The sequence below is a fragment of the Rutidosis leptorrhynchoides genome, chromosome 7 (assembly GCF_046630445.1).
Source record: "Rutidosis leptorrhynchoides isolate AG116_Rl617_1_P2 chromosome 7, CSIRO_AGI_Rlap_v1, whole genome shotgun sequence".
Lineage (NCBI taxonomy): Eukaryota > Viridiplantae > Streptophyta > Magnoliopsida > Asterales > Asteraceae > Rutidosis > Rutidosis leptorrhynchoides.
The window spans coordinates 89,240,896-89,253,234 of NC_092339.1; the positions used below are offsets into that span (position 1 = coordinate 89,240,896).

At 34.6% G+C, this 12,339-nt stretch overlaps 1 protein-coding gene across 1 annotated transcript; it reads right to left on the minus strand.

Moving 5' to 3' along the window:
* Positions 1-4,094: 4,094 nt before the first annotated feature.
* Positions 4,095-8,070, minus strand: LOC139857603 (uncharacterized). Its single transcript, XM_071846417.1, has 2 exons — positions 5,466-8,070; positions 4,095-4,584 (listed from the first exon to the last, which is right to left on the minus strand). Exons 1-2 carry the CDS (start codon positions 8,068-8,070, stop codon positions 4,160-4,162), a joined length of 3,030 nt encoding a protein of 1,009 aa, XP_071702518.1. The 3' UTR covers positions 4,095-4,159.
* Positions 8,071-12,339: the final 4,269 nt, after the last annotated feature.

Consider the following 12,339-nt stretch of genomic DNA (forward strand, 5'->3'; position numbering starts at 1 on the left):
ACAACAAGATTCCAATTATCCGATTCCGTTGGAATGCTAAACGAGGACCCGAGTTTACTTGGGAACGAGAGGATCAGATGATGCAGAAATATCCTCACCTTTTCCCGACTCTACCGTCTACCTCAGCTTAAAATTTCGGGACGAAATTTTCTTTAACAGGTGGGTAATGTAACAACCCGACCTATCCGACTTATATTTATATTTATTACTTTCACGAAACTGCGTATTTGTGCGTACTGAGCTATATTATATTCTGGGATCATTATTCATGTTAATTACTTTCGTTAATACCTTACAACGTGTTATTAAGTGCTTAATCACTTAACGTGATTCCCGAATGCTTTTACGACCATTAGTGTCACTTGTTGTTTAAAATGAGCTACGTACTTTGTACACGTTAAACTTTTGTCATAATTGGAATATTATGACTACGTAATCCTAATTGTTATTTTCTAATGACAATTACTTAACTTATTGGTTGCTTAATTACGCTTAGTGTTTTACTAATGCACACTAGTTAGTCTTAATGGACTTTTTACCTTAATGGACTAAGGCCCACCCTACTCTAGCTATGGACTTTTAAGTTAGCCCAACTTTAATGGAATTATGATCCATTAAGATGTAAGACAAAAACCCATGAAGATAAGCCAACATACTAGCATACTTTTGTACTAATTCCTACACTTTGTTGCATGGGATCCCAACATACAAGCACTACCTTTGTACCACCACCATGCAAAAGAAAAATGGTCCCCCATTCCCCCCACCCTTGGCCGTCGGCTTTAGGGGACACCACCACCACTACTTTAAATTCCAACTTCATTTCACACTTCATTTCATTCTCAAAAACACATACTTTCTCTCTAAGATTTCTCTCTAGTTTTTCTCACACTACAAGCTTAAGAAATTGTAAGTTCTTAAATTTTTCTTTCTTCTTCTTTTTCTTCTTTAAATCGACATCATCATCATCATCATCATCATCAAAGGATCAAGCTTTTTACCTTTTTGATCTTGTTACATCTTGTAGATTCAAACTTTGAATTGAAATCTTCAAGAACATGAAAGATTCAAGCTTTCTAGCTTTGAATCTTTATTACTTTGTTGGATCTAAGCTTTATAGCTTAAGACCTCTTTATTTTTGTTAAAAGATCAAAACTTGTGTTTATGATCTTCATGTAACTTGTAGATCTAGCTTTTTGCTTTAAGGATCTTCAAGAACATTAAAGATCCAAGCTTTCTAGCTTAGGGTTTCATTATTTTATTTAGATCTAAGCTTTTTAGCTTATGATCTCATTACTTTTACTAGATCTTAGCTTTCTAACTTATAGTCTAACTAATCTTGTAAAGATCCAAGCTTTCTAGCTTAGGGTTTCTTAACACTTGAGATCTAAATTATTATTGTAGATCTCACTTACTTGGAACCTTTCTATGATTTTATTGGTGATAAAAATCAAGTCTTCATCATCTCATATGATGAAGATGCATAAACTTGTATCAAAAGGACAACAGGTTGAAGTTTTATTGTGTTTATACAATAAAGAGACAACTTTGATGTTCAAAACTTATAGAAAGTTAGCTTTTACTTTTAGTTGTGTGTTTATGGTTAAAAACTTGGTCAAAGTGATGCTAAAACATCAAAGAGTTGTACACTTGAGGCTTACACGCATCAAGGATGAGAACCGTGATAAGCATCAAGCACCAAGAAACCTACCGGAGCACTTGTTTTTGTTTTTCAGGGTCTGATCAAACTCCTGGGGCTTCTGGAAAGTTGATTTCAAGATAGTTCGGTTTGAGTAGATGACTTTTCGTTTAAGACTCACCTAAATCTGATATACGGTTTAGGATTTATAGCCTTCCGAAAATCACTACGCCTTCGTAACAATGTGCTGAAATTTCTGACCTACTCGAGCTTGAACCGTCGCCACGGTCAAACGACATCGAGTTAGGATCTGAAAATTGGACAGCGGTAAGAGGACTCACAAACGGAGCTTTGGCCACTGGCCGCGCGTTATTTCAATTTGTATAGAGGTCGTAGCGGCTGTCCAAAATCAGCCCTTTGTTTCGATCTCTATTCTTGTTGAAAACCTTACTTTATCATTTACGTATGATGATGATAACGATGATAATGATGATACTTAAGACTTAACTTACGTACTTCTAAACCTTTTGGGACGATTTACTGACTTAGTAACCTTTGACTTAGGTTGAGGACCTTTCAAACCGACTTACTACTTGCATACGTTTTCGTATCGATTTTACCGCACATTCACTGTGAGTTATAGCTCCCTTTTTACTTTAACTATTTTTTGGGATTGAGAATACATGCATTTTTTTTTTTTTTGTTTTACATACTAGAAACGAGTGCTTAAACTTTATATATGTGTGGGTGATATAACGGCACAAATTTTTTCCTTAGCTCGGTAACGTTTAGTCATTGGTTTATGAACCGGTGAACGCGAATCTTGGATATGGATCCATAGGGTTTGACATCCCCACTCGGGCTAGTCGCGCTAGCATTTAACGGGTGTTTAATACTTCGTCTGTTTTAACGCACTCGCCAAGTGTACTTTTAGGGGGTGATATATTATTTTACGTTATTTTAGTTACCAAGTGCCCACGGTTAAGCATATACTTTTCATACAGTTTTGAATACGAAATCTCGTGGTCTACTTTACGATATTGTTTACAATAAAACTATAGCTCACCAACATTCGTGTTGACTTTTAAGAATGTTATTTCTCAGGTGCTTAGACGAGTTTGCTTCCGATGTAATAGACTGCTGTAATAGACTGCTGTATTAGACTCGCTGTGTTAGACTTCCGTTGCATTGTTAGAGATGTCTCAAGCATGGACTTTTATTTTTGCATTCACTACTTATGTTATTTTCGAACCATGGTTTTGTAATGACCTTAGTGTCACGTACTTTTGTTAATGCTTTCTATTCGTAGAAGCATGTTACCTTTGTAAAACATTTGACGTTGGTAAAAACGTTATCTTTTCATGAATGCAAAACTTGTTTTAAAACAGCATATAGTATTATACCGTGTAATGGACCTGTTGTTGATGATCCGTAAATGATGGTTTTGGACGGGTCATCACACTTACCTATATCCTTTTGGTGTCCGAATTGTGCAAGTATCGATCATCCAAAACAGCACGCGTTAAACTAACCGAAAAATGCCATCAACCGCAGTACACCACTCCCATGTGTCATCAACGGAAAAAAGCCCGATGTCGCCTAAATATGATTCTAGATCCTGAAGCATGGCAAGAGTTATGGGGAGCAATATCACCTCGATTCCATTCCCATTTCCAACCTTCCAAACACACGATCCGTAATACTACAATCTTCGTATACATCCAAGTGAAGTCTACCAAGTGAAGTCTACCGTATTTAGACTTTAAAGATACAACTCCTTTCCAATTATCTTTTCAAAACCATGAAGACAAACCATTACCAACTTTAACCTGCAACAGATTATCGAGTAACGATCAGGGTTGTCTCATTATTTAAGGCCTTATTCGAGATTTATAATTGACCCCTGTAAAAATTAATTTTTTGAGTACAAATGAACATTTAATGGGCCATTTTCAAAGTAATGGGCCAACATTACCAACTTTTTTGTTATATTGGAGTGTATTAACTCGAGTATATATTAATATTAGAGAGAGTACTCACTATATCCAAAAATAAATACTCCGTATCAAGTAGTTATCATGCGTACTTATTTCCATAAATACAGTAATGGACTAATGGCTCACGTTTAAATCCTTTTCTCAAAAAGAGTTTTAGTGTTCGCCAGTGATACGCATAAAAATGTAATTATGTTGAGATTGTGTAAATGAAAATTCGGATTAAATATAACAACGGAAAGAGGGCCACAACAAATTGATGACTTGTTCTAGTATACCATGACATTTACATGTTTCTAAAATCTAATATTTCCATAAAAGTATACATGTAAAGGGAACCCAACCAATCTTACTATACACAAATTACTTTAAACATACCATAACAATAAAAGTTCATACTTAGCGAAACCCAAAAAGAAAAAGAAAATTACCAAGCAAAACTAGAAGTAAAAAATAAAAAATAAAAAAAACTAAGCCCCAAAAGCCCAAATAACCAAATCAAACCACTTTAAAACAAGTCTTGTTTTCATATGCTTAGAAGATCAGGTGGCTGGTTTTGTTCTTGATTTTCCTTAGTGGGAGACATTGGAGGTAAATCAGTGTCGGTGGTGGTGGGGGTTGTGGTAGCTGAATTGGGAGGCTTTGGAAGCTCAATTAACATTTGAACAACTTCTCTCATGGTAGGGCGTTTAACAGCTTGTTCTTCAACGCACAACATTCCGACATAAAACAAGTGCATTACCTCGTGAATTGGTACAGTCGAGAGTCTCGAATCGAGAACAGTAAGAACACCTTCCTTGTTACCATCTGTCATCTTTCTAACCCACTGCACAATGTCCACACCGTCCCCAAATTCCCCGACCGGTTTCTTTCCAGTTACTAATTCCAACAGAACCACACCAAAGCTGTACACATCACTCTTTTCATCAACCTTGAGTGTATATGCATATTCTACAATCAAAACAAATTACATATTACATACATACACTAATTATTCAGTAAACAAGATTGTAAAAGGCGCGAGACGGGGTCGAGACAGTTGGGACCTTAAAGGGTCGAGATAGTTGGTACGGGGTCGAGACGGACGTTGACCAACATTGACTTTTAAATATATAAATATATATTTATTTATATACATATTTTAAAGCAAGAAACTTTCCTCGACTAATTTGTACCTATAATCAAGGTTGTAAAAGACGCGAGGCGGGTTCGAGACGGTAAGGACCTTGAAGCGTTTCAACGGTCAAAACGGGGTCGAGACGAAAGATGTTGACCAACATTGACTTTTGATATATATTTCAAACATAAACATTTCAATCATGAGTATTTAAAATTAAAAGCAGATATGGATGTTTAATATGAAATAATGTTTATGTTTAAATATATATTAAATAAATATTAAAAGTCAACGTTGGTCGGAATCCGTCTCGACAGTTTTTCTAAGGTTTTTGACAGTTTTTTGCCGTTGTTGACTGTTGTTTTAACGTTGACCATTTTTACCCATTTTTTAGATCCGTTGCGACGGTACTCAAGTAAATCCGTTTGCGACGGCCGCCTCGGCGTTTTTTACAAAACTGCCAATAATCGATATCACCGTAAATTTATTAAAGTACAAAAAATCAAACTAAAATACGACAATTTTGACTGATTTGACTGACTTTAGACTATGACCCAACTTTTGGCCAACAGTCACCAATTTGTACTTTTGACCGAGACGATCAAAACGGAGACGGGGCGAGCTAGTCACCGACCGTCGCAACTGCACGGGACGGGGTCGTTTGCAACCATGAGTAATAATCGAATTGAATTATCACAAAACATCAAATATATACCTGGGGCTATGTAGCCGTAAGAACCAGCAATGGCAGACATGCATTCTGATGTGCCCGAATCCTGCAAGAACTTAGCGAGGCCAAAATCGGCAACATGAGCTTCAAACCCAGAATCCAAAAGAATGTTGTTTGATTTAACATCACGATGAACGATCAACGGTGAACAATCATGATGTAAATAACAAAGTCCCTTTGCTGATTCAACAGCAATCTTATACCTTGTATCCCAATGCAAATGACCTCCTTTTTTACCATGAAGCATTTCACCTAAACTCCCATTCGGCATATACTCATAGACCAACAAATTCGTCTCATGGTTTGAACAAAACCCTAACAATCTCACAATATGTCTATGTCTAATCCTCCCTAAAGTCTGAATTTCAGCATTGAATCCATGATCATGCGATGAACCACGTGTTATAGCCGGTAATCGTTTAACTGCAACAACCTCGTTGTTTCGCATCACACCTTTGTAAACGATCCCGGCCCCACCTTTTCCTATTATATTATCTTCCTTCAAACTATCAAGAACATCATCACAAGTGAAATCCAACCGTTGAAAAGCGGTAAGCTTCCACGATCGTGCTTTCGTTGCTTTCTTAATCGATCGAGCTTTAATGATTGCAGCAACAGCAAAAGCAATTGAACAAAGAAGCAAACCGATAACAAGTAAAAGCTTAACCGAACCCGAAATCCCTTTATTAGAATGTGGTTCATGAGTACTATTCTCAACACCTTTTTTACACGGTCCTAAATACGGTCCACAAAGATTCGGATTGCCCGAAAACGAAGTGTAATTGAAGTAACTAAACTGACCCGTACCCGGTACCAAACCCGAAAGATTATTATACGAAAAGTCAACCGAAGTCAAACTTTGCATCGACACAATAGACGTCGGAATACTTCCTACCAACTGATTTCGCGACAAATTCAAGTAATTTAAAATATGCATTCCAGTAATCTCAGTAGGAATCTCACCACCAAGCTGGTTCCTACTAAGGTCAACATAAGTCAACAGTTTACATTGACTAATTTCAGGGGCAATTTCCCCTGATAAACTATTATGACTAAAATCTATCTTAGACAACTGCTGTAACTTCCCAATTTCACCAGGTATACTACCACTAAACTTATTACCATCCAGTAAAAGCTTTTGCACACCAGTAAAATTACTAATGCTAGCAGGTAACGGTCCGGTTAACCGATTATTAGACAAACTAACCTGACCGAGACTGACCGAAACAGAATCCGTCACCGGAAACTCACCGGATAACAGATTGTTCTGAAGCTCAACCTGTGATAAATTAGGCAAACTTAAAAGCCCTAACGGAATCGAACCGTTTAAAAAATTATCCCCCATTCGAATCCGATTTAACGACCGGCATTGACCTAACGATTCTGGAATCGGACCAAATAAAAAGTTATCTAACATGATAAGCGTTTCGAGTTTGTTTCCTGCGCATAAATTAGCCGGTAGAGAACCGGTTAATTTGTTAGAAGATAAATCGAGTATCTTTAATTTCCGGTTCAGACCGAGACCTTGAGGAATGCTGCCGGTGAGATTGTTCTCCCAAAGCTGTATCGTCTCTAATTCCGGTAACTCACCGATGAAATCCGGTAACGAACCGTGGAGTTTGTTACGAAACAGGTTAAGTAAAGTGAGATTGTTGAGGTATTTGAATGAATCAGGGATCTCGCCGGTGAAGATATTGTTTGAAAGGTCCATTGATTGGAGACTTTTTAAGCTTCCGAGCTCGGTTGGTAAAGCTCCGGTGAGTCCGTTTACTTGTAGGAATAAAGTGTCTAGGTTTTGAAGTTTTCCGATTTCTACCGGAATTTCTCCAGTGAGACCGCAGTTTCCGGCGTCGAAACGGATAAGGTTTGATAAGTTTCCGAATTCCGGCGGAATGCCGCCGGTGTAAACGTTGTAGTAGCCAAGGTAAAGCTGTTGTAAGGTTGATATGTTTCCGAGTTCCGGAGGGATAGATCCGGTGAGTTCGTTACCAGAGACGGCGAGGTATTCGAGGGCCGGAAATCGACCGTACTCCGTCGGGATAGGGCCGTAGAAGTAGTTACCGCCGAGGTGAAGATGACGGAGGTTAGGCATTTCGACGACCGATACCGGCAGGTCTCCGGTCATGTTGTTGTTGTATAAATCGAGTATTTGTAACGACTTAAGATTAGAAAGCTCCGGAGGAAATGTTTCATTGAAAATGTTGTTTGAGAGGTTGAGTGACCGGAGACCGGAGATGGAAGATATTTCCGGCGGAATACGGCCGGCGATGTTGTTAACGGCGATGGTGAAATTGATTAGGTTAGGGAGGTGAGCAATGTCGGAAGAGAGAGTGCCGGTGAGATTAAGGCCGGAAATGTCGAGAGCTGTGACACGACGTCTGGTGTCGCACGTGACGCCGGACCACGTGCAGTGAGAGGTGGAAACGTTCCACGTGGCGAGTGATGATTGGGGATCGTCGATGATGGTGGATTTGATGGAGAGTAATGCTTTGTATTCTGGTAGTACGTGGTTTGATTTAGCACCAGTGAAGGTGTTTGTTGAAATGATTGGTAGTAGTAATAGTAGGAGGAGAAGGAAGATGAACTCCATTATCGAGAATCAAGATGGGTGTTTGGTAAACGAGCAGATAGAGGGAGTGAATATGTGAGTGAGCTAGTGAACAATTTTATTAATAAAAAAATGGTTTTATATTGTCTTTTTCTTTGTTTTTTACTTTTATTTATTTTTCAAATTGAACCAGTCACTTACTTTATTTATTGTTTTATGTTTGAAAAGTGCATGAATTATGGTGATTGAGTGATTGCATGCTACGGAGTACTTTATTTGTTTGACATAAATAGATATTTTAGCTCAAAAGATACATAACTAAATGGATGATGATTTGTACACTATCAATTTTTAGTCGTACACCACTAAACATGCTTTATTAAAATAGAGTTAAATTATATCATTGGCATGTTTACTAAAAATTATACTGATAGTCATTTTGCTTTTAAAATTACACCGGCAGTCTATGTGGTTTTCAAAATTCACAACGATGGTCCAAAATCTATTGTATGTGTTAATCGATTAACGGAACAAATTAACAGACGTTAAAATTAGAACCAACACTTTAAAAACAATTAGACAACTTCATTCTATAATTATAATATAATAATATATAATAAATTATCAATTCACAAGAAACATGACCAAACAGGTAGTGGCGGAACCATGATCATTTTTCAGTGGGGGCGAAAAAAATTTAAAACGGTAGAAATTTTTTTTGGAAAAAATATGGAAGTTTTGGGGCAAGAAAAATGGAGGTTTTTAGGCAAAATTTATAGATTTTTGAGCAAAATTTGAAGATTTTGAGACAAAAAATAATCTATCAGGAGCAAAAATGAAAAATCCAAAAAAATTTCACTAAAATTTCAAAATCGACAGGGGGCGGGCGTCCCCCTTGTCCCCACTTAAGATCGCCCCTGCAAACAGGTACGATGTTCCTTATGGTTGCAAATTTATTATATATTATTTATTATATCATGCAGTTGTTTAGTTATTTTTTATAATATTGGTCCTAAACCTAATGCTAGTTAACAAGTTTCGGGGTCAGTCGCGCGTTGCGGCGACGAACCCCTTATTTTTTATATTTTACATAATTAACCAGCTTTTCGTTGTACACAATTTGAGTGATAAATTAATTACTTAAACGTTAATAACCCTAACAAAATCAAAAAAGAAATATGTATAAAATGAATAATTAACATAATTTGAATATTCTTGTTATTTAAAATTAAAGTGTGAGAGTAGGACTAATAATTTGTAAAGAAAAAAAAATAAGTAAATAAAATATTTAAAAAATTAAAAAAAGTGGTCAATAAAAAATAAGAGGGATTAGTTTAGATTAAAAAACGAATTTAAAAATAAAAGAATAGGAGTGAAGTACTGAATGAAAAATAAAAAAATATTAAGGGTAATTTTATGACAACTTTAAAAAATTGGAGAGTAGTATGTAAAATAGTAAAAAGGAAAGAAAATATAGAAATGAGAAAATAAAAGATATTAAGGAGTATATTATGACAACTTTTAAAAATTGGAGATTCAATAAAAAATAAGAGAGATTAGAGTAGATTAAAAAACGAATTTAAAAATAAAACGATAGAAGTGAAGGACTGAATTAAAAATAAAAAAGATTACGGGGTATATTATGACAACTTTAAAAAATTGGAGATTAGTACGTAAATGAGTAAAAAGCAAAGAAAATATAGGAATGAGAAAATAAAAAATAGTAAAGGGTATATTATGACAACTTTAAAAAATTGGAGATTAATATTAAAAAGAAATAAAAAAAAGAAGATATAAAAATAAAAAGGGTCACCTAGGAATTGAACTCAAGACCCGTTGGTCACAAAGACACGCATGTAACCACTAATCCAACCTCGCATATGTCATATGATCACGATGTTTACTATATATAAAGTTTAAATTAATTGATATTTGGGAAGGGTACAAATGTAATATTATTAATTAATTTGATTCGTTAATCAATTAATTGACATTTGTTTTTGGACCACTAATATGTATTTTAAAACCCACAAGGACTATCGATATAATTTAAAATACAAAAGAACTACCAGTATAATTTTGAGAAACCACAAAGAGTAATAGTATAGTCAACCTTTTAAAATATCAACAAACTAGTAATAATTTATAAAAATTGTTATATATGTGCCAATAATTTAACTGGACACAAAAGTCTATAGATGTGGATGAAAAGTCCATAGATGTTGTATTAATCAATATTGGCTAACAATTTTTTAATACTTGTATAGTGAGAATATGTAGTATATATATACTCCCTCTTGAGTTAGCAAATAATGCACTCTTGAATATATTTCACATATATATAAACTCTCTTTTCTTACTTATACATATAAGTCTCTAATTAATAAATAAGCCAAGGGTAGTTATAAACTACTAAATAACAACACGTTATCAGCACGAAGTGCTCTGTATAATCAAGGTTTATCTAAGTAAGTACAAGTCACTAATCAAGGCAAGTGTTCAAGTCCGGCAGTACGCTGCTCAGACCGGTGTACCCTGGGAACAGACGTCGAATTTGTTTAAGGGGTTTGTGTCAAACACAAGCCCAGTTCAACCTTCAATTTCGGTTCAACCTTAATATCGGTTAGATCGTTTTAACTTTCTCTTTTTGGTTGATTATATGCTCGGCTATTTCAGTTTCGTATACATATATTCCTACAAACTTAAACATATTCAAGTTCCACGAAACTGAAAATTAAACATAACATATATTCTGTTGTTAACTAATTTGCTGTAACATGTTCTCATATGATCTCGATATGTACTGCCTGACTGCCTGTGTTTCAGTTCATAATTGTTATGCGAATTTATATGAATAATAAGATACTATTAGCTGCTCATTGTATACACTGGTTAATAGGTTTGTTTAATATGTGTATTGGTTTCGTATTACGCTAAACATTTATTTTAATATATGGTTCTGATGTATACAATATATAATCTACTCTGCTGCGATGATTTTAAATTTATAAACTGATTTAGTTCGATCAGATTGTTATGTTTGTATATTAAGAATCTGACTTATTAATTTGCAATATGTATTATGATTGTTAATATCTTGCTACACTCTGTTGTTGCTTTTAACCAGTTTAATCGGACTTAATATTACATACATATTCTAGAAGAAATTATGATATGCTTATCTATATTAATTATTTATTAGTTCTTGGTAACATGACTTCGATGATGTATACTTGATATCTTTGATATCTTAGTGTTAATTACATATTGCTTCAAGAAATACCCATGTGAGCTTATAGAATATGGATTGCTTGCCGTGATTATATATATTGTTATATATGCTTGGTGTGATCATATATATCGGAATCTAACTTGATAATTAAGGGTTCTAAATTTATTCTGGAATATATTTTCTTATTTAATCGTTATATATGCTTAAATGCTCTGATCTTGATTGTTAGTTTATACACTTTTATTGATCAAGTATTGTGATTACATATGAGGATATTTGTGAAACATAACTATGTTATTGAATCTTTTATTTGATGCACTAAAGATTAGCGCTATTCAGATATAATATAACATGATGATTTACAAAACTATATAAGCCAATCAATACAAAATAGTAATTCTATATTAGTACACATGCTATAAAAAAAAATCACAGGTACTTGTGCTATATATAACAATCAATAATAACATCAATACACTTCCATACAAACATAGTATATTATAACATATAACTTCAATCATCACTTGCATACAAAGCATACAAACATATAGCTTCACTATATAAAAATAATCATAACATAAATTAAATTGTGTAAGAAACCGAGAGCCTTTAACAACTCCATATATATATATATAACAACTCCATACACATGTGAATATAACAAATTCAATAATGGCAGTCTATATTAATTAATGCTTGAAATTATTGAATTAAAGGATAAAGATTAAACCACAAATACACCTATACATATATGTATAACATGACAAATGGGCTTACTTTATATAGTTGTGGTGGTGGGGCTGATTATTTTACTTCGAAATCAACAACAAGTGGTACACAGATAATTAATATTCTTGTTATCTAGCATTTTGTCTATCACAAATAAGCATATGTCAAAACCATAAAGTAATACTCCACAATTCAGTACACATGGATCAAATAAATCATAAAGCCATATCACTATCCAAAAAAGAATTCAAACAGTACACATATAGCCCAATTCCAAATACGGTTTTAATCATGTTGAGAAACTTTAAACGATTGACAGTAAAAGATGTTCTTTTAGCTGACCACGTTGA

What these genes read in the sequence shown, in the direction of transcription:
- LOC139857603 (XM_071846417.1), bottom strand. Translation starts at nt 8,070, where the DNA reads ATGGAGTTCATCTTCCTTCTCCTCCTACTATTACTACTACCAATCATT. An exon ending in TTACGGCTACATAGCCCCAG is followed by an intron (nt 4,585 to 5,465) that starts GTATATATTTGA and finishes TTTTGATTGTAG; the next exon opens with AATATGCATATACACTCAAG.